The sequence below is a fragment of the Danio rerio genome, chromosome 14 (assembly GCF_052040795.2).
Source record: "Danio rerio strain M-AB ecotype USA chromosome 14, GRCz13ab, whole genome shotgun sequence".
Classification (NCBI taxonomy): Eukaryota; Metazoa; Chordata; class Actinopteri; order Cypriniformes; family Danionidae; genus Danio; species Danio rerio.
In genome coordinates, this window is record NC_141034.1 from 36,953,828 (window position 1) to 36,974,316 (window position 20,489).

A 20,489-nucleotide genomic window follows, 5' to 3' on the forward strand; every position below is an offset into this window, starting at 1 on the left:
TAACTTCATATTTTTAATAGGAAGCCCTCACAGCAAGAAGGTTGCTGGTTCGAGCCCTGACTGGGTCTGATGGCATTTCTGTGCGGAGTTTGCATGTTCTCCCTGTGTTTGCTCCGGGTGCTCCGGTTTCCCCCAGTCTAAAGACATGTGCTATATGTGAATTGAATAAGCTAAATTGGCCATAATGTGTGTGTGTGTGTGTGTGTGTGTGCAAGAGTGTGTGGGTGTTTCCCAGTGTTGGGTTGCAGCTAAAAAGGCATCCGCTGTGTAAAACATATGCTGGATAAGTTGGCGGTTCATTCCGCTGTGGCGACCCTTGATTAATAAAGGGACAATGCTAAAAAGAAAATGAATAAATAGAAAGCTACATAATATTATATTTGTGGGTGTACATTAGATTAGTCAGTACTGAAGCCAAATCTGGAGCTAATCTAACAAGATAACTTACGATAATGGTCCAAACACTAGTACACCCAAATTTTTATGTTATAAAAAATTAAATACAAATTTTAAAAAAGAGGAAAAATCAAGAAGCAAAAAAATGTTTATAATTGAATTATATTTCCATTTCTAAATATGTCTAGTGACTAAAATATTTTTTAATAAATATATCTGTTTAATAAATCGGTTTTGTTTAAATGCACGACAATACATTGCCTATATTCACTGAGAAATGGATTAAAATATTCATTTTCAAAATGAAGTGTACTCAATAATGCTGAGCACTGTACTACAATGTATGGTCTTGCGAGGAGCATTATGGTGCGAACAAAAATACTATGGCCTAAGAAAAAAAAATATTTTCTTAATTTTTTTGGTGAAGAATCGGTTGAGTTTGAGGTACACTTCATGTTCTCTTACTGCAAAATGTTTGCTCCCACTGGATGTGCTTAAATCCACACAGAAAGTATGTGTTAATGTCATGCGTCAAGCATGTGCACTTCAGCAAGCTGACAGAAAGCAGGTTGATGCATTTACAAAGGGGCATGGGGCAAAAATCTTTCTGTGATGCCCAGTTTATTCTTGAGCCATTTATGACCTTACTCTGATAAAGAAAAAGGAGTTAACATGTCTACACGATCACATACATTGTCACTTACTAATGGGATAGTTCACACAAAAGTGAACATTTTCATCAAAAAAAGATTTACTTGTTATCAAAGATTTACTTGTTCCAAAGTTTTTTCTACCCCTGAACATAGAAGATATTTTGAATAATGTTGGAAAGCAGCCGTTGAATTGTACAGTATTTTTGTTCTCACTATGGATGTCAATGGCTGTTGGTTTTTAACATTCTTCAGAATATCTTGTTTTCAGTACAACAGAAGAAAGAAATTCATAAAAGTTTAGAACCACTTGTGTCTGAATAAAATGATGAGGACATTTTCATACTTGAGTGAACTATCCCTTTAAACATGATTAGGTTTAAGTTCTGTAAATAATGTTTTCTCACACGGTCTAAACATTTCACTTCAATGTGTCATTAGAAGCGAATCGTATTTTTTTTTTAAATTATTATTATTATTTTTTGCCAAAGTGCCAAAAGCCATTAATTTACATTTATGAATCAGCAAAGACCACAATTTCACCTAAAATATTCTTTAATGTTCCTCCAAAGCAAAAAAATAAATAAAAAAGTATATTGGCTGGGCTGTCGATGAGTAAATTAACAGCAAATTTCCATTTTTTGGGGAACTACCCCTTTAACCCTCATGAGCTGTTTGGCTTATTAACAGCTTTAATATGGTGTAATCCCTGCTATCACGCTCACCTTCTGACTGGCACTCCTCTGTTCCAGCCTGTCCCGTGACTGGGGAACCAGGCTCACCCGGTGGGCACGGTCGTGGGCTGACGGTCTGATAATTGAATGAATGATTATCTGTCTCATTAATAGACAATGATACAGAGAGCGCGACCATATATCTGGAATATTAATGAGAAGCTGCAGGGGGCTTGATAAGAGGGAAATACTGTGGCTGCTGTAATGGGGTTTAAAACTATTTGCCCAGGTCGGGGTGCAGGCCCAGCTGATTTGGGCTGTGTTAATCTCTGGTAACCCCTACACGTCGCTCTCAGGGCGGTGTGTGTGTGATCATCAGCCATGTACAGAAAGGCCTCCAGCGCAGCCGTGAGCCTCCAGCGGCCCTGATGAACCCGAGCACACTGATCTCCAACCCGCTGGAGGACTTAGCCATTCATCCTTTATTAGATAGTAGACTTCAAAATATAGCTATACCATTTCTCTGAAATACATCCAAGATTTTATACACTTAACAACTCATTGCTCAGTTTATATTATTTTTAAACTGAAAATAGTTTTTATTTTAGAAAGTTAACAAAAAAAAAAGTTTTTGGTTGGTTTTATAATTGTTACTATTTGTCACAAAACAGTTTTAAACATCAAAGATTTGATATTGTTAACAGTTTAACCTGAAGTTTAATGCAATAAACTGTTGGTTAAACTTCGTTGGCTTTAAGTAAATGCTTTGACGGTTGCTGTGTGATTCTGAACTGAGCCTTATGATATTCTTGTTAGGGTTGTTTTAGTTTGGATTGATTTAGTGAGATTAGTTTGAGTGTTTTGCCCCCTTTATAATATTGAGTTTTGCAGCTTAATTAGTGTAGATCGGGTGTCGTGTGCACTGAAAATATTGGGTTTTATTTTCATTATTTATTTATTTATTTCGTCTAGTTTAGACATTAGACTTAAGAATTGTTTTGCTTTGTTAATTTCTTTGTTTTGGCTTACACTTATTATTTTCATTTGAAGAGAATGTTGTAAATGTTTATTTATTTATTTTTTCATTTATTATTGTTACATCTTTTGTTTAAACCATTGAGTAAAAAGCTTAAATTCAGAATCAATTCCTGCATCATCGTTGATCTGTCGCACACATTACATTTGTCTCACTTAAATGTTACAGCATCCTTTTTAAACATCATTTACCCATGACATTGCCCTAGTTTATTTGAGTTAGCAGACACTGATATTAGAATAGGTCTATCATTAGATCACGATTTCTTCCCTAATTAAAGAGAAGACTGATTTTTTTTACTTAATATTATGATTACTTGTAAACATTTTTTAACAGATTTTAAACTGTTAAAATTTAAAGCTTCAATTTAATGCAATTTAAAGTTGTACATTAATGTTTTTTTCTTTTTGAAGACACTCTTAAATAAAGAAATTACCTCAAATGTCTAGAAATTTATTAGCAACTCATCCCTTATTAAAGAGTCTTATTTATATTACATTTCCTTTATTATTATTTTTTTACAATACAATATATTGTTACAATACTTGTTTCATTATTTAGTTATATACACTTGCAAAATCAATATTTACATGTATTCATTTCAAATAGCAGAGACTTTTAAATCAATAAATGTACTTAAAGGTCTAGGATTAAACCAAAAATTCACCCTTTATTATGAAATATGCTAATGTTAATTAATTCATTAATTTATGTATCCTTTTGTTTTTTTATTATTCTTATTTTTATGTTATATTGTGTATATTTTTGTGTGTGTATATATGTGGTATTTGACTTTATTATTTATATACTTATTTAGTGTGTAATTATGTTTTCCTGATCATTTCTTGTTTGGTGAACTGTATTAGTTTGTATACAGTTGAAGTTAGTATTATTTGACCCCCTATGATTTTTTTTTCTTTCCTTTTTTTAATATTTCCCAAATTATGTTTAACAGAGCAAGGAAACTTTCACAGTATGTCTGATAATATTTTGTCTTCTGGAGAAAGACTTATTATTAGCCCCTTTAAGCTATATATTTTTTCAGTAGTCCACAGAATAAACCATTGTTATACAATAATTTGCCCAAATACCCTAACCTACCTAGTTAACCTAAATAATCTAGTTAAGACCTTAAATGTCACTTTAAGCTGTATATAAATGTCTTGAAAAACATCTAGTCAAATATTATCTACTGTCATCATGGCAAAGAGAAAATAAATCAGTTATTTCAAACGAGATATTAAAACTATTATGTTTAGAAATGAGCTGAAAAATTCTTCTCTTCGTTAAACAGAAATTGGGAAAAAAATAAACATGGCTTATAATTCAGGGGGGCTAATAATTCTGACTTCAACCATATATACTGTACACTTGCCAAATTAATATTTTACATGTATTAATTTTAAATAGCAGAGACTTATAATGAATATATAAGTCTATTTTTTTTTACATTTATTTAGTGTGCAATTTTTTTTTCCTGATCATTTATTGTTTGGTGAATTATATCAGTGCGTGTATATATTTATACACTGTAAAACCCAAAAAGTTAAGGTAACTCAAACCATTTGAGGAAACCGATTGCTACAAACCATTTAAGTTCAAAAACAAATCCTAATGAGTATTGTGAACTAAATCCATTTGAGCAAACAAAGCAATTTGAACACAGTAAAACCCAATAAATGAAGAGAACTCAAACCAACTGAGTACTGTAAAACCCAAGTTAAGGCAACTTAAACGGTTTAAGGAAACCAATTGCAACAAACCATTTGAGTTAAAAAAAAAATCTATGTGAGTACTGTGAACTTACTCCATTTAAGTTTAAGTAATGAAGTACTTAATTAACTCATTACCTTCAACACTGAGTTCAAAATTCTTTTTAATTGAGTAGAATTAACTTTCAGTAAATTCTGAGTTAACTACACTCATTTCAGTTATTTAAGTTGACTGTTGGGTTTTACAGTGTATTAATACTATGTATATTTTATTGTCTGGTCTAAGATGAACCTAATAAAGAAAAAAAAAGAGAATATATATATATATATATATATATATATATATATATATATATATATATATATATATATATATATATATATATATATATATATATATATATAAATATATATATATATATATATATATATATATATATATATATATATATATATATATATCCATACACACGTATAAAATTGTATATATAAGGTACTACAATATACAAGAAGCTGTTAAAACCATAAGCCTTTTTTTCTAAACTGGTACTCATAAAATCTTGCCTTTATTTTATAATACTACTCATATACTATACATTTATAATATAAATAATAGACAATTATTTTATTCCCTTAATTTTGTCTCCTTAATATTTTAGCAACCTCTCACTGATAAAAGCTTTTTACCACTTTACTATTAACAATGCTAATCGAGCAGTATAATTATGATGAACATTATGGCTAACATTATGCTTTATGTATTTAGCCTTCTGATGGCCTCACCTTTGTGTGACACTGACAGCAAATTCTATTATTAAATCCATGCTGTGCAGAGGGCGAGAAATTGTGAAATTCACATTTGTTTCGGCAGTTAATCGTTTCTTTTTCTTTTTTTGCTTTAGCCTTGAAAAATATTTAACCATAACAGAAGTACTCTTATAGATTTTTTTGTCTTCTGACGTCAACTTAGTAATAGGATTAAGAAAAGTTTCTTGTTGGAAATTTCTTGTGTCCAAAATCCAAATAAAGCAGCAAATTAAACATTTATACTAAAGGTCTGCTTGAACGCCCATGTGAATCAATATCTACCACCTATTACACTGGAAAGCAATATTTCCCTTTTTAGCATGCAATAATTGTGTTTAGGCCGCTGAAGTACCTTATTATAGGTTTGTGAGAGAGAGAAAGGCCCGTTCCCAAGGCGACTGTGAAAGCCATTTGCCTCCTTTTCAGCCGAGTAATGAACTTCTTTCCTCTTCATGTCACTCTTCCTCTCCACTCGCAGCATCTCAGTCCTCGTCCACGTCCTTCAAATCATTCGTTTATTCTCCAGTGTGACAAACAACAGAGCTGAGAGACCATGAAGGTAAAGTCATCATGCATCCTGGACTGAACAGTTTGCTTCGAAAAATGTACATGAAAAAGCTGAACGTCTGTATAAACTGGAACTCTTAATTTTAGGACTCTGTGTAAACGTGAATATTGCGTATACTGTAATTAAAATATTTATATAAAGAGAGATATTACAGTATGGACAGTCATTTTTCCAAGTAGATATAAATTCTGTCACCATACCTTTATGATGGAAGTGATGAACCGCCTGAGGTCAGTTGCCATCCTTCTAAAAGAAAATTATAATCAATACATTTTTATCAGTTTTTTGAGTGTGAACTCAAATGTCTAGGAATTCATCAGCAATTCATCCCTTATTTGAAATATATATTTCATAAATAAATATTTATTTTATATTACATTACTTTTATTATTTTATTATTACATAAAATATTGTTACAATAGTTCTCAGTTATATACACTTGCAAAATCAATACTTACATGTATTCATTTCAAATAGCAAAGTTTTAAATGAATAAATGAGCTTAAAGGTCTATGATTAAACCAGAAATTCATGAAATAAGAACCCCCATTAAGGAATATAATAATATAATAAAAAATAAATAATAATAATAATAATATATATATAATTATATACACACACACACACACACACACACACATATATACATATACATATATATATATATATATATATATATATATATATATATATATATATATATATATATATATATATATATATATATATATATAAATATAAATATATATATATATATATATATATATATATATATATATATATATATATATATATATATATAGTCTGTATAAACTGGAACGCATCATTTTAAGACTCTGTGTTAATGTGATTATTGTGTATATTAGAAATATGTAAATAAAGAGAAAAATCTACCTATCTATCTATCTATCTATCTATCTATCTATCTATCTATCTATCTATCTATCTATCTATAGTTGAAGGCAAAATTACTAGCCCTTGAAATTAATTATTTTTCAAAAATCTCTCATTTCCACAGAAACAGAAAATTTTCAAAAATATTTTCCTATTATGTTTTTTCTTCTGGAGAAATTTGTTTTAATTTGGCTGGAATACAAAATATATAACTTCACTTACATTTTTACATGAACAACAATAAAATGAATACTTTAATGAAAAAACTAAATATTGGGAAATATTTTTTAATAAGAAAACAAATCTACAGGAGGGCTAATATTTTTGCCATCAACCGTATATATACACATTAATACCTCTTATATACATAGAATGCATATTAATGTAGAATATCTATGTTTTTCTAATTAACTTATGAAAAAAAATCTAAACGTTGAATTATGATAGAGCATTAATTCACACATTATGTTTCTTTAAATATTTAAACAATATATTTATTCTGACCTGCACTTATTATTTAAAGAAATAAGAGATCATACAAAATATATATATATATATATATTTTAAGTCTTTAAAAAACATCTTGCTGACCATGATTTTGGCAGACTGGTTTACAATGATTTGGTTTAAAATAAATTTGATTTATAATATGCATTGATTTTAAGCTTATTCTAAAAAACAACAACGATTAGATTACAATAAAATATTACATTTAGAAATGAAAATAATTGTGTTAATTATTCAATTTAGTACTGTAATGAGATGTAATAAAAAGTAAATATTTCTGAATAATATTTTACACCCATTATAATTAGGTGACATTATATTTGGTTTAAAGGACAGCAGCAAAGTATTATTATTTATAAGGTTAAAATTATAATAATAAATTTTATTTAAAGAGTCTTTCAAGAAACCCAAGTTCACTGTACTACATATATATATAAATATATATATATATATATATATATATATATATATATATATATATATATATATATATATATATATATATATATATATATATACACACACACACACAATCCAAACATTTAAAATTGTAAAATATACATACAATTCAATAATAAAAAAAACATAAAATCAATTAATTAACTACAATTCAATGTACTGTGATCCTTTATCATATTTCAACCGATGATTTTTTGTAAATACCAAACAGCATATTTTGTCACATAAACTTAATTAAATAGGAGTATAGCATTTAAGTGAATGTGTTCTGTAAATCAAGGTTTTCAAAACAGTGTCTAATAAACAGGGTTAAAATCTGAACTTAAACTAAAAACTCCCTATTTTATATTTGACCCATTCATGTCTAAAATGATATACAACATATATAAAATATTATTTTTATATTGAATAAGAGCTCTGATTTGCCTCGCTGAACAGCACAAACAAAACAGATAAAGGTTACTTATTGCTAGAACCGATGGGAAAAAACGTGTTTCTCCGGCAGTTACATTTTTTATTGCTCAATGTCTTTATGATTGCATTGCAGTGCTCACAACACTGATTTCTTTATCAGGGGCTCCCAACCCTGTCCTTGGGCCCTGAACAAGAATGAGAGCATGAAAACAGATGAGGATATAAAGCAGAACGAGGGGGAGGACAAAACATGACTGTTAGTCCGACAGAACAAAACATACATAATATATCCCTACAACACTTCAGAGATACTTATCTGTAAAAGTAAAGCAATACAAAATAAAAATAAAAATCAGTCACATGCGTTTCAGTTTAGAAACAGAAATCTAATACATAATTTTTTTGTAATTGTATTACTGGTTTACATTTGTTTGTGATTTTTTTTTCCGCCTTATTTTAAAAATAAAGCCATAACAAATGTAATTCTAGATTTTTTAATGATTTTTATTAGTGCACACATTGCATGGGCCTTGTCTAAATATTATTATGTCTGGCTTTTTAGTGCTGGAAAAGTGTGAGATATAAAAATTTCCATCTCATATGCATATTCATGATCTCAACCACCCTAAGACAAAAGAAGACAACAGGTCTATTTATCATACTAAAAGACAGTGGAGAGAAAGCTTAAGGATGTGAAGTTAATGCATTTGAAAACATCTCTGGGGACCTCTGCTGACCAAAAGACTAAATTAAGAGCTTTTCACCAGTGAGCCCTGATAGTTTCAGTTTCACAATCTACAAAACAGCTATATTATATACAGCTATGAAAATTAAAACTGGAGGCCACTTGGAAATTCTCAGTTTTCATGTATTTGCGTAATGAGAGTTTATATGTTTGTTTTATTTTGCAAACTATTGAATTTTCTTTAAAAATGTAAAATAAATAATCAACTTTTCATAAAACATCAAAATGGTGCCACATTTTTTACATTTAAAATCATATTCGCAAAAAAACCAATGTTAAGAAATCAATGTTTTGTGGATAAATCCTGATTATCAACCATTTCAACCAAAACATTTCTTATTATCACAAACTTTCATTTACTTGTCCCTAAATGGGGATTAAAACTGTTATTTAAAATGCCCTAAATGACAATCATTTATTTGGATAAATTTAAGAAATGTTATCAGACATTAAAAAAATGAAAAAAAAAAAAAAAAAACGACAACAACATTGGTCTCACTTTATTTTGATGGTCCCTTTAACGCATTTGGTTGAATTTAAGCTACATTGCATCTACATGCTAACTAATTCTCATGAGATTAAAAGTAGACTATTGGGTTGTGGTTAGGGTCGGGGTTATGGTTATTGTAAGTTGACATGTACTTGCAAAGTTTGTTATATTGAAGGAGCAGTATCAGCAGATATTAAGCAGGCAGTCTACTTACATTCAATTAAGAATTAATTGGCATGTAGTTGCAATGCAACCTTTAGTCAACAAAATGTGCAATAGGGACCATCAAAAAAAATTTAATTAGCAGTTTAACATTTTACCCAAACACATTATAAATCCAGGGAAACCTAATTTTTAAGTTGTCTCCCAAAAATTTCATAGGTGTATTTATAATATCTGAAAATCAATTGCAGCATTATCAGAGAATAATAATTACTTTAAATATTAATTTAAAAACTATAAATGTCTGTTTTGCATCAATAAAAAGGTTGGGGATTTTATTTTAAGGTAGGGAATTAGTTTTAATTTTAAATAATGTTCAGAGTGTAAATGCTTCAATATAGCCCATGCTAGGACCCGCGGGGCCAAGTTGGGCAATATAAGCTTTCATTTTGCCCACCATCTTATTTGAGAAGAGAGGAAGAATGATGGCGATGGTTTAGAGATTGTCATTTTAAATCTAAAGTAACCTTTTTTGTTGGTTTTATTGTTAAAAGCCAACTGAAATAAAAATGAAGTAAATGTACAATGTTAACAATTTCCTTTAAATTCTACAGTAATTTACTGGCAGCAGTTCACCAGTAACTTACTGTATATCAGCAAGAATACTGTATTTACATTTACAGCACTAGTATCTTGCTGTGTATTTACAGTATTTGATTTATACTGTAATTTTCACAATGTAACTTTAAAATACAGTAACATACTGCATAACATGTCCTACAGTAAAATATAGTTACAGCTAAAATACTGTGTAATTTCCAAGAATTATTAACAACAGTGTTACAACAACTGTCGCCAACAGACTTTGGTGAGCAAATCAAGTCAAAGGCAGATTGTGTTCCATTAGTGTATTCAGCACTGAACTCCACTGAATGTTGCTATATATGTTTGTATTGCAATAAGTTATCATTTTAAATGTTACACTGCATTAGAAAAATAAGATTTAAATTAATGTTTTCTATTTATTTAAAAAAAAAATGGAAATAATTTAGGAAATTACCCATGGCAACTTTAATGTAATATAGTTTGATATTTGGTTTTTGGCTCTTCATATGAAAAAGTTTGGGCATCCCTGAGTTATACAAAGAAAAAAAAGTTTACACTACATTGTAATGACAATGTTATACAGTTCATTGACATCGAGTTATTCTCTAAAATATAAACTATTTTAATACAAAAATATGATCAGATTTACATCACATTCTCAGCATGTTCTAAAATAAAACAGCTCCCGTTAGTCTACTTCACAAAACCTAAATAAGTTTGCGGTATAGTAGTTGCAGTCTCTCTGATTTATATTCAGATTTTGTTTGCATCACAGAGAAGCCTATAAAAATGATTATTCAAGAAAAACTCAAGTCAATCCAACGTAAATACAAAACATTTTCCGTAAATACAATCCAAAGTTAAACAAACACCATGACCAGGGAAATGTCACAAACTATTTACAACACTTTTAAAAGAAACTAAACATGAAATAACAAAAAAACAAACTCACAAACATTCCCAGAGAGGTTACATCCGGATGGGGGTAAAAGCTGATCTGGCTACGGCAACACGGATGTGATTTCTTCAATCTTTTTATCTTCATTCAGCTCTGCTATGCAATTACCCACAAATACACAAACACACATGTACGGCAACACAGCTGTAGATCGTCTCAGCCAAAAAGACAAAAACAGCTGTACGAGGAATGAAGAAAGCCAACAGGGAATATCTGAACTATTGCATTCAGTTTCAGCTTCCCCCGCAGCCATTCAACTTTTACCTCAAGGTCTCCAATAGGCATTCATATTTCCATTTATTTCAAGCCGTGTTAACAATCTATAAAACATCAGGATGTATTATCCATGTTCAGTATCTACGTTCATGCCACTATTACTTATTTTTTAGATATTATCTTTTCCATTAAGAAGTGATACTTGTTTATTGGTTACTACTAGTGCTTATTATTTAGGTTTAGTACTGTTAGTTACTAGAAACTATTAAACAGACATTAGTACTTGCTAGGGCTGAACAATATATTTTAGCATGGATATCGCAATGTGTGTATGCGCAATAGTCACACCACAACATTAGATTGTTTATTAAAGATTTAAAGATACAGATATTATTACATTTTATTTTATATTATTAAATAAAATTATTTATACAATGATGACCATGTTATTTTACACTTGATTGCATTTGAATCCTGTTAGTGTCCCCAGAAAACCATAAAGCACTTTTATTTAACTTTTATTTTTTGAAAATTTAGCTTTTAAATATGCTTAATCACCCCAGTCAAACTAAAATCCTGACATCTTTCCCATTAGAACTACTTAAATCATCTTGCGAATTTATATTCCTATCCCAATATAATCGCAACAAAACTAAATATCACAATGTCAGATTTTTCCAATATCATGCAGCCCTACTTGCTCATAAACACTGGTTTCTATTACTTAGATATTGCCTTTTAACAGTTAGAAACAAATAGTTATTCATAGGCAGTGCAAGACAGAAATTGCAGATATTATTTGCTATTTCTGCAATGACTTTGGGAGTGTTGTAACTAAAAACATAAATAAAATATATATCTGAAAATAAACACGTTCCTCATATAACATCTAACAGACTAAATATTTCTTTATAAACCGTATTGTAAAATAATCATATAAACATTTGCATATTAAACAATAATTTTACTGAAACGAATATAAAAAGACATAGCAAGAATAAATACTATCATAATAATAGATGCCAGTGTCTGATAAATAAATATTAGTATCTCAACTTAATTGTTTTATTTTAAATCCATTTAAATTTGCAAAATAAACAAGTCCTTTCAGGTTGTCCCAACACCGACTGTGTGGAACCCAGTTTTATTAAATTTTTTTTTACAGTGTAGATTAAATTGCATGCTTGTGCCATCTCAAATTAGTTTTTGGAGGAGGATTTTTATTAAAGCAACTTAAATACCTTAATTAACCTAAACCCTGTTTGTAAAACTAAGCCTATAAATCTACTCTGACTTTATTTTTCAGCTACAGTTGAAGTCAGAATTATTAGCCCCAGAATTATTAGTTTTTTTCCTTTTTTAAATATTTCACAAATAATGTTAAAAAAAACAATGAAATATTCACAGATAATATTTGATAATCTGATAACATTTTTTTCTTCTAGAGAAGGTCTTATTTGTTTTATTTTGGCTAGAATCAAAAGCAGTTTTTAATTTTTTGAAAAACATTTTAAGGTCAAAATTATAATTTTTAAAAGTATTTTAAAACATTTTTTTTTCGATAGTCTACAGAACAAACCATTAATATACAATAACTTGCCTAATGACCCTAACCTGCCTAGTTAACAGAATTAAACTAGTTAAGCACTTAAATGTCCCTTTAAGCTGTATAGAAGTGTCTTGAAAAAATGTCTAGTAAAATATTATGTACTGTCATCATGGCAAAGTTAAAATAAATCAGTTATTAGAAATTAGTTATTAAACCTGTGGTTTAGAAACGTGCTAAAAAAATATTCTCTCGGTTAAACAAATTAGGGAAAAAACTAAACAGGAGGGCTAATAATTCTGACCTTAACTGTACATGAGGATACAAACATCTATTTAGCAATAAAAGTGTTTTTTGAACACTTACAGTTTCTATCATCAGGTTAGATCTGCCAGATTCAGACCACTGACTAAATATTTTCCTGCATCCCTGATGGGCATGATCATGTATTGACAAGAATATAAACCATTATAGGGGTGGTCAATTTTATATTTATATTAACTTAATATTTGTTATTATATAAAGATACAGATCAGTGCAAACTATTTTTCCAAAATTTAAAGTTTAAGACCTTCCCCCACACATTTTGTTTCAGCATCCTTAAATGGGGGATCAAGCGTTAATTTATGGGGTCCCCACCCCCAAATCCCACTGTAATTCATCCCTACTAGCCCTTTCCTCTTAAAATTAAGCAGTAGTAGCTAAGGAATAAGTGCTAGAACTTGGAAAAAATAGTATCTATAGAAATAGGTAGCATGAAAATAGATAACCTACATGGTTTATGGATTCAATGTTAAAGCAGCTTGCCATATCATTTAACTTCAAATAAATTATATTTAACAGCATTTTCTCTCTCTCTTTTAAAATGCATCAACATAATATGTAAAATAAAAAGGCATTCTCTGATAAAATCACAACAGATTTTTTTAGTATTGATGAAATACTACAGAACTCCAGTCCTTAGTAGATTTCACACCTTCATTTCCTAATATAGGACCTTCAGTTATAACAGAACACACAAAAGGCTTTGTGCTGGCACTTCTGTAGTAACAGTCTCAGGCCAGAGTCCACCTCTGGGATATAGAGTGTGTTTTGTTTCCAATGTTGACAGAACCCCAACACTGCCAAGTTCTGTCCTTGACCAACAGTGAGAAACTTCAACATTACAAGTAACCCGCAGGAGTGATTGGCCATCGGTGCTTTCAAGAAATGAGCTGCTCTACATTACCCACAATCACACTGAACGAGAAAAACATTAGGAGTGCACAAAAGCGAACAGACACCACATCCTTTTCTCCAGAGAGTCTCCTTTATCTCCCCTGCATTGTATACAACAAGACTGTCCTGAATTCTTCTGAATGCCTGGCTCTGAAGACACAGCTGTTGATAGAGTACACTTGGGATTTATAATAATATTTGAGGCAGTCGTCCAGAACTGTTTTTAAAAACGATTACCCAAAATGTCTGGGTATGTTGCTCTAGAGTCTCGAATCACTGCCAGCTTGGGCATCTGGGTTCTTAAAGGCCAGTTCGATGTTTTTGCCATTAGGTGCGTACTCATACGCAGTAGAACGAGTGTTCGGAGTCTGTCTAGTGAGCACTCGGAGGAGTTTAGAGCGGTAGTGATCCCCTGCCAGGAAGTAGAGGATAGGGTCCAAACAGCTGTTGACACTAGCAAGCGGACGAGTGATTTTATATGAAAAGTTGACAATATTAAGAGTCTTGCAATCTGCGTCAAAAATACGATAGGCGTAGTAGAGGGTGCGAGTGATGTGGAAGGGAACAAAGCAGATTGCAAACACAACCAGTACCACTATGATGAGTTTAATGGACTTCTTCCGGGATGAACTTTGTTGATTTTGGGCCAGGCCCTTTCGGGGTTGGCAAAGGGCCCGTGCCATTAAACAGTAGCAAACCACGATGACTAGAAATGGCAGAATAAAAAGCAACACCATTACCACAGAGTTGTAGGTTACGAAGTTGTGAAATTCTTCAGGGCGACTTGTGTCGTGACACAAAGTGCTATTTCCATTTCTAGAAGTATTGACTAAAATGAGCGTGGGCACCAGGCAGGCTATCACCGCTGTCCAGACAAAACCACAGACCATGTGTGCATGGCGTGGCTTTATTAAAGTCAGAGAACGAATAGGGTGACAGATGCCAAGGTAGCGATGCACACTGATGCAAGTGAGAAAAAGGATGCTGCAGTATAAGTTGGCATAAAAAAGAAACCGTACGATCTTACAGAGGACAACGCCAAAAGGCCAGTGGCTGCGGTTTGCATAGTAGTATATGAGCATAGGCAAGGAGAGCACATACAGCGTGTCTGACAGGGCCAGATGAAACATGTACACCGTACTGGGTTTCCAAGGCCTCATCTTAGTGATGAACATCCACAGAGCCACAGAGTTAAGGATTAGTCCGAAGAAACACACCAGGGAATATGAAACGGGCAGAAGAATATACTTGAACTCCTCATCGAAAGTACAGCTGAAGTTCACTTCCTTCGAAGACATCGGCATCAGTGAGTCGGAAGGAAGGGAAAAATTCCCTGAGACATTTTTTCTTAAATAATTCATTTCTCTGTTAAAAAAAAATAACAAAATGTTTTAGCATATTTTATAAATAAACTCGGCTAAAAAGCAAACACAAACAGAAATCCACATTTTACAATGGCTATATTGGGAATTGTATTGGTTGCAATAGAAAATGAAATGGTGTCTACTGATAATTTGTTAACTTCTATTAGTGGCCTGTAAAAAACACTAAATACTAACATGAATATCCCAAAACATACTAGAAATCATTCAACTGAACTAGTTTTAATGGTTAAAATCTGATAGTTTGGGGTGGTTTGAATTTCAAAGGTAACGTTAGTTGAAACCATTAAAACTTGAAATGTTTATACTGTAAGTGTACCTTTCATCAGGGTTTCAACAAAGAAAATATGTGTCACAGTTATGACACAAACAATAAAGTCAACATGAACTGCTGACTAAAGTGTCAACAAAGATGTCTTTTGTGTATTTACAAGTTAGTTTTTAGCTCACTTAAGAGTTCATTTATAAAACAAAGGTCAAACTCATTATAAAAACACGAGGTAAACTCTTATCACATGAAATGATGTCCTGTCTGAGAACTATTACTGCTTTATAAACCGTTAAATATAGAAATATAACTTCAACGCACACCGCTTCACTAATTAGCATAACACGGGATGTAAAGCTTAAGAAAAAAGGAGAGAGTGGAGCACGCGGTATTATTTTTACGCACGGAAACTTACCGCTCACTCAATCGAAGGAGGTAAACACGTCCCTTCACAGATCAAAACATAAACGTAGATGTTGACGTCTTATGGTTCAGAACTCATTCAGACAGTCGAAGAGACTTCCACATCCAGATTTACCGGATTGAGCGCGCACGAGCTGGTATGTTGAGCTAAAGTAAGTGAGCGCGTGAGCGGAGGGGCGGGGAGAACCAGCACCAGTTTGAGTTTCTCCCTCGAGAAGGATAAATCAATCTTCACTGACAGGTATTGCTTAATTTGTCATCACTCAAATAGCAACAAACAAAAAAAACACATCAAGCGACAAAATCAGTTTCATAAATGTTCGGTGTTTAAAGAGAGATTTAATTCCTTCCCTGGTTTCTGAGTTAAATTTTTTAAAGGTGAATCGTTTGATATCACCTCAGTGCCATATCACACTCTTATCGGTTTTTGCCATCTTTGCCCATCAAAGAGACAGTAATTACAAGTCGAAGCTCATCTCACCTGCACTTTAAACATTATACATTGGCTCTCATAAACGATACAGCCCAGATTTTATGATTAAATCATTTAAGGACACTTTAACTTCTCCTGCAAACACGGGGATGCTTTCTATCCGTTTCATGTAAGACATGCAAATTTAGCTTTGAAAAGTTTCCTGTCATTTTATTTCCGTTTCACGTTTGAGTAAACTTTAAAATATTAATGCCACACATTTGGCATTAATGGGAAGGTTCACCCAAAAATGACACGTCTGGCAACATTTACACACCTTTTAGTTGTTTCAAACCTTTATGGGTTTCTTTCTTCTGTTAATTGGACTTTTTCCTAGTCAATAGTTACAAATTTTCAGATTTCTTCAGAAAATCTTCTTTCATTTCAACTCAAGGCTATTGCTATTACTGCAGGTAAATAGAGTAAATTTAAGCAGCCTGCAGACAGTCTAAACAAATACCTTTATTTAACCCCTAACAAGTGCCAAATAACTTACAACTAATGCGTTTGTTTTTTTTTAAATAATTTTTTTACAACGAATTGTGCCAAAATAATGTAAGATTCTAAAAAAAAAACAATATTTGTATTATTCAGAAACATAGTTAACTATGTGAATAATTTCTACACCGTAAAAACTGTCAACTTTATCAAATGAAATGAGTGTAGTTAACTCAAAATTGACTGAAAGTTATTTCTACTCATTTGAAAAGAGTTTTGAACTCAGTGTTGAGGGTAATGAGTTAATGAAATATCTCATTACTTCAACTTAAATAGAGCACACAGTGCTCATATAGATTAGTTTTCTAACTAAAATGGTTTGTTGCAATCGGTTTCCTCAAACAGTTTAAGTTGCCTTTACTTATTGGGTTTTACAGTACTCAGTTGTTTGAGTTCTCATTTATTGGGTTTTGCTGTGCTCAAAATGCTACTTTTACTTAAATGTATTAAGTTCAGGGTACTCATTAGGATTAGATTTTGAACTTAAATGTTTTGTTGCAATCAGTTCCTCAAATGGTTTGAGTTGCCTTAACTTTTTGGGTTTACAGTGTAGGAGCTTCTGAGGAGAAACAGGAGAGCGTATGCATATTTGTTTAGACTAAAGTTAATATTTAGTGAAAAGTCAAAACCGTGCTATTTTGACCAGTAAGAGGCTGGTAGTTAGTAGAGTAGATCTCAAAAGAAAATGCTTATTTCCTGAAACTAATCCATACAGCTGATCATATACAGTCAGAAATTAAAATAGGCTAACACATATATATGTCAGACTACTCATGCTGTTGAGTAAATAACATGATCCGTGTTTGGCCAGGGTAGACACAAAAAGCTAAATGAACAGGGCAAAAGGTTAGTGCAAGAAAGACTTTTATCTGCTTGTGATCAGTTTGAGTGCCATAATACAGTGCATGACTGTCTCCAAGTTAAAGTTCACATTGAATATTCACACAATGCTTTTATGATGTTGGCTGCAGTAATAAACTGCGTAGTTTAAGGTTGAATAATCTGTCAAATAGTTTACAAATTCATTTGACTTACAGTCTTAGTATATTGCTGACACTTGGGATATAATAAACTATACTTAATTACAAATTAAATTATGCTTCATGAATTAAAAAAAAAAAAACAGGATGTGTGAATGTTGGAGTACTTAGTGTGCATTCTCAGTATGGTTAAAAACCCACTTCCTTTGCAGTACTGACCTGATGGTTAGTTATGGGGAAAGTACATAAACTGGACAGGAATGTAAGTGGGTCAGTGACTCAGTAGTGTGATGTGAATATACAGGGGCTAGTTAGTTTTCACTCTTCATATCTGGCCTACATAATAATCTACTGCCTGACAGGTGAAGACAAGAAAGCTAGCGCACAAAACACACCTTACTCTCCACCCGCATCCATTTGCGTCATGACCAAGCAGATAGATAGTAAGAACGAAGAACAGCCACAAACTACTGTACCAATAAAACAGACAATTTTTGAGAGAGTGGAATGATAGTTTCCTTGTGAATTTGTGATAAGCTATCATTAAGATGACATAACAGCAACACACAATGATCTGCTGTGAACTTATGCTGACCTGATCAGATTTTTTGTCTTTTGGATTTATGCATTTATGCAAGACATAAGGATATATTGTCATTGTAAACAGCCCGAAGTCATTGTTTCTTTTAATATATATGTCTGAGAGTCAACTCTATCCCAATGCAAATACTGCGCTCAAAGATCACGCTTTTGTACAAACATCCTTCTGTACAATATTTGCTCAAGTTTAAAGATATTGACTCTGGATAGTAATATTTGCTTGAGATAAAAATGACCCTTTAATCACTTTGTAAAACCATAGTCTAAACAGAATATCATGTCATTTATCAAATTGAAAATGTAGGAATTAAGATTGCTCCAATCGATCGACTGGAGATCGGTATCGGCCGATAATCACATTTTATGACATGTCAATCTCATAAACCGATTGCATGCTTTTTGAATTAGATAAAATACGCTGGATATCATGGAAATTGGAGTGAATTAGCATGTATTTAGGCCCTTTTACATACATAAAAACGGAAAGTTCTGTGTTTTTGACTATTTTATCTATTATTTTCTGTGAAGCTGCTTCTGAACATGACATGTCCACACTAAATGGTTATTATAAGAGACATGTTTAAGGAATTATATGAAACATCCTTCATTTATTCTCTTAGGTAAGGAGAGATCTCCACTTAAGTGTCATACTTAAAGGAAAAATGTGCTTAATGCATTATAAAGCTTGAAGCATCAGAATCTGTGCTCGGTATCGGCCAATACCCGTGACAAGGAATCAGTACTCTGCATCTGCTGCGAAAATCCTCATCGGAGTATCCCTAGTACAAAAGCATGTATAAAGCACTATTTGTCTACTACAGGATCTAAACTCCAGGATTTGGCAGACTATGGGGCTGAGGAAGTGGGAGAATTCACTTAACATCAAATTAAAATCGTAGAGCCTGGTTAGTTGGCCTTGACAGATTTATAGGAAAAAAAAACTAATAGAAAGACATTTTAAAGTCTATATTAAATGTCTGTGGAAAATCAGGTGCAATGCTTTTTCTGTTACCTGTTATTGTTGGGAACTTCTTCGATATGGCCATTGATTTTAACATCCATTTGCTTATCTCTCCTTGTGAAAGGCATAAGAGCTTTACTGCAATAAAACTGGTGATATTAATAATAAAACAACATATTCCTCTTAAATTGACCAGCTGACATCTTTGTTTATGCACATTTTAAAGGTTACATATGGCTATTGGTCACCTATTAATAAATACTGTGAGTACGTTGAAACAGGGACTCAGACAAGATGTAAAAAGTGACCAAACAATGTATTGAAGCAGAACCAAAATTTCATGAGGCATTGTTCGAGTTGTGCTTTTATATACAGAGTATCTAAATAAAAGCATTAGGATGTTCAACACTGACAGGAGAATGAAAGACTGTGTTCTGTTTGTTTGGATTGTTAAAAGCAAGTATTAGACTGTAGTTTACTCCACGCTGTATGTTTAGGACCACAGGGACAGTGGAGTTGGCGTGTTAAACTTTATTCTGAATGGAATTTAAACTTGGGAAGGTAAAAAATTGTGTATCAGGAATACAAATATCAATCTAATCATACATAGTCTCCCGATAAGACACCAGATAGTGTCTTTGTGTTCAGTCCCAGATCTTGGGAAGGTTTTCCAAGATTCTTCGTCGATGAGATGGGTTAGACACACCAGCTGCACACAGCTCCTCCTCTGTAATACCACTGCAAGAGAACAGAACACACTGATGGGAATGTATTTACTGTATGTTCACCAAGCACCATCACTGCTAGAAGACAATAACTGAAGCACATGGCAGTGTCCGATTTTTAT

The 20,489-nt window shown here is 31.9% G+C and overlaps 1 protein-coding gene and 1 long non-coding RNA gene across 26 annotated transcripts in view; both read right to left on the reverse strand.

Moving 5' to 3' along the window:
* The window catches only part of si:ch211-143l19.3, a 117,732-nt gene extending 101,476 nt beyond the window's left edge, over positions 1-16,256 (reverse strand). For 18 of the 25 annotated variants that reach the window (XR_015507669.1, XR_015507668.1, XR_015507665.1 and 15 more), the window contains exons 1-3: positions 16,124-16,256; positions 6,044-6,089; positions 5,628-5,818 (exon numbers count right to left, since the gene is read on the reverse strand). This is a non-coding gene — a long non-coding RNA (si:ch211-143l19.3). Of the gene's footprint in view, positions 1-4,874; positions 5,819-6,043; positions 6,090-12,588; positions 15,424-16,123 lie in introns of those variants that run through there. The other 7 variants (XR_015507667.1, XR_015507675.1, XR_015507671.1 and 4 more) reach the window with 3 other exon arrangements.
* Positions 16,257-20,252: 3,996 nt separating this feature from the next.
* The window catches only part of inppl1b (inositol polyphosphate phosphatase-like 1b), a 31,058-nt gene continuing 30,821 nt past the window's right edge, over positions 20,253-20,489 (reverse strand). Inside the window, 1 exon segment of the mRNA NM_001039135.2 lies at positions 20,253-20,380. Within this exon segment, the coding sequence (NP_001034224.2) occupies positions 20,287-20,380 (94 nt within the window). The 3' untranslated portion in view covers positions 20,253-20,286.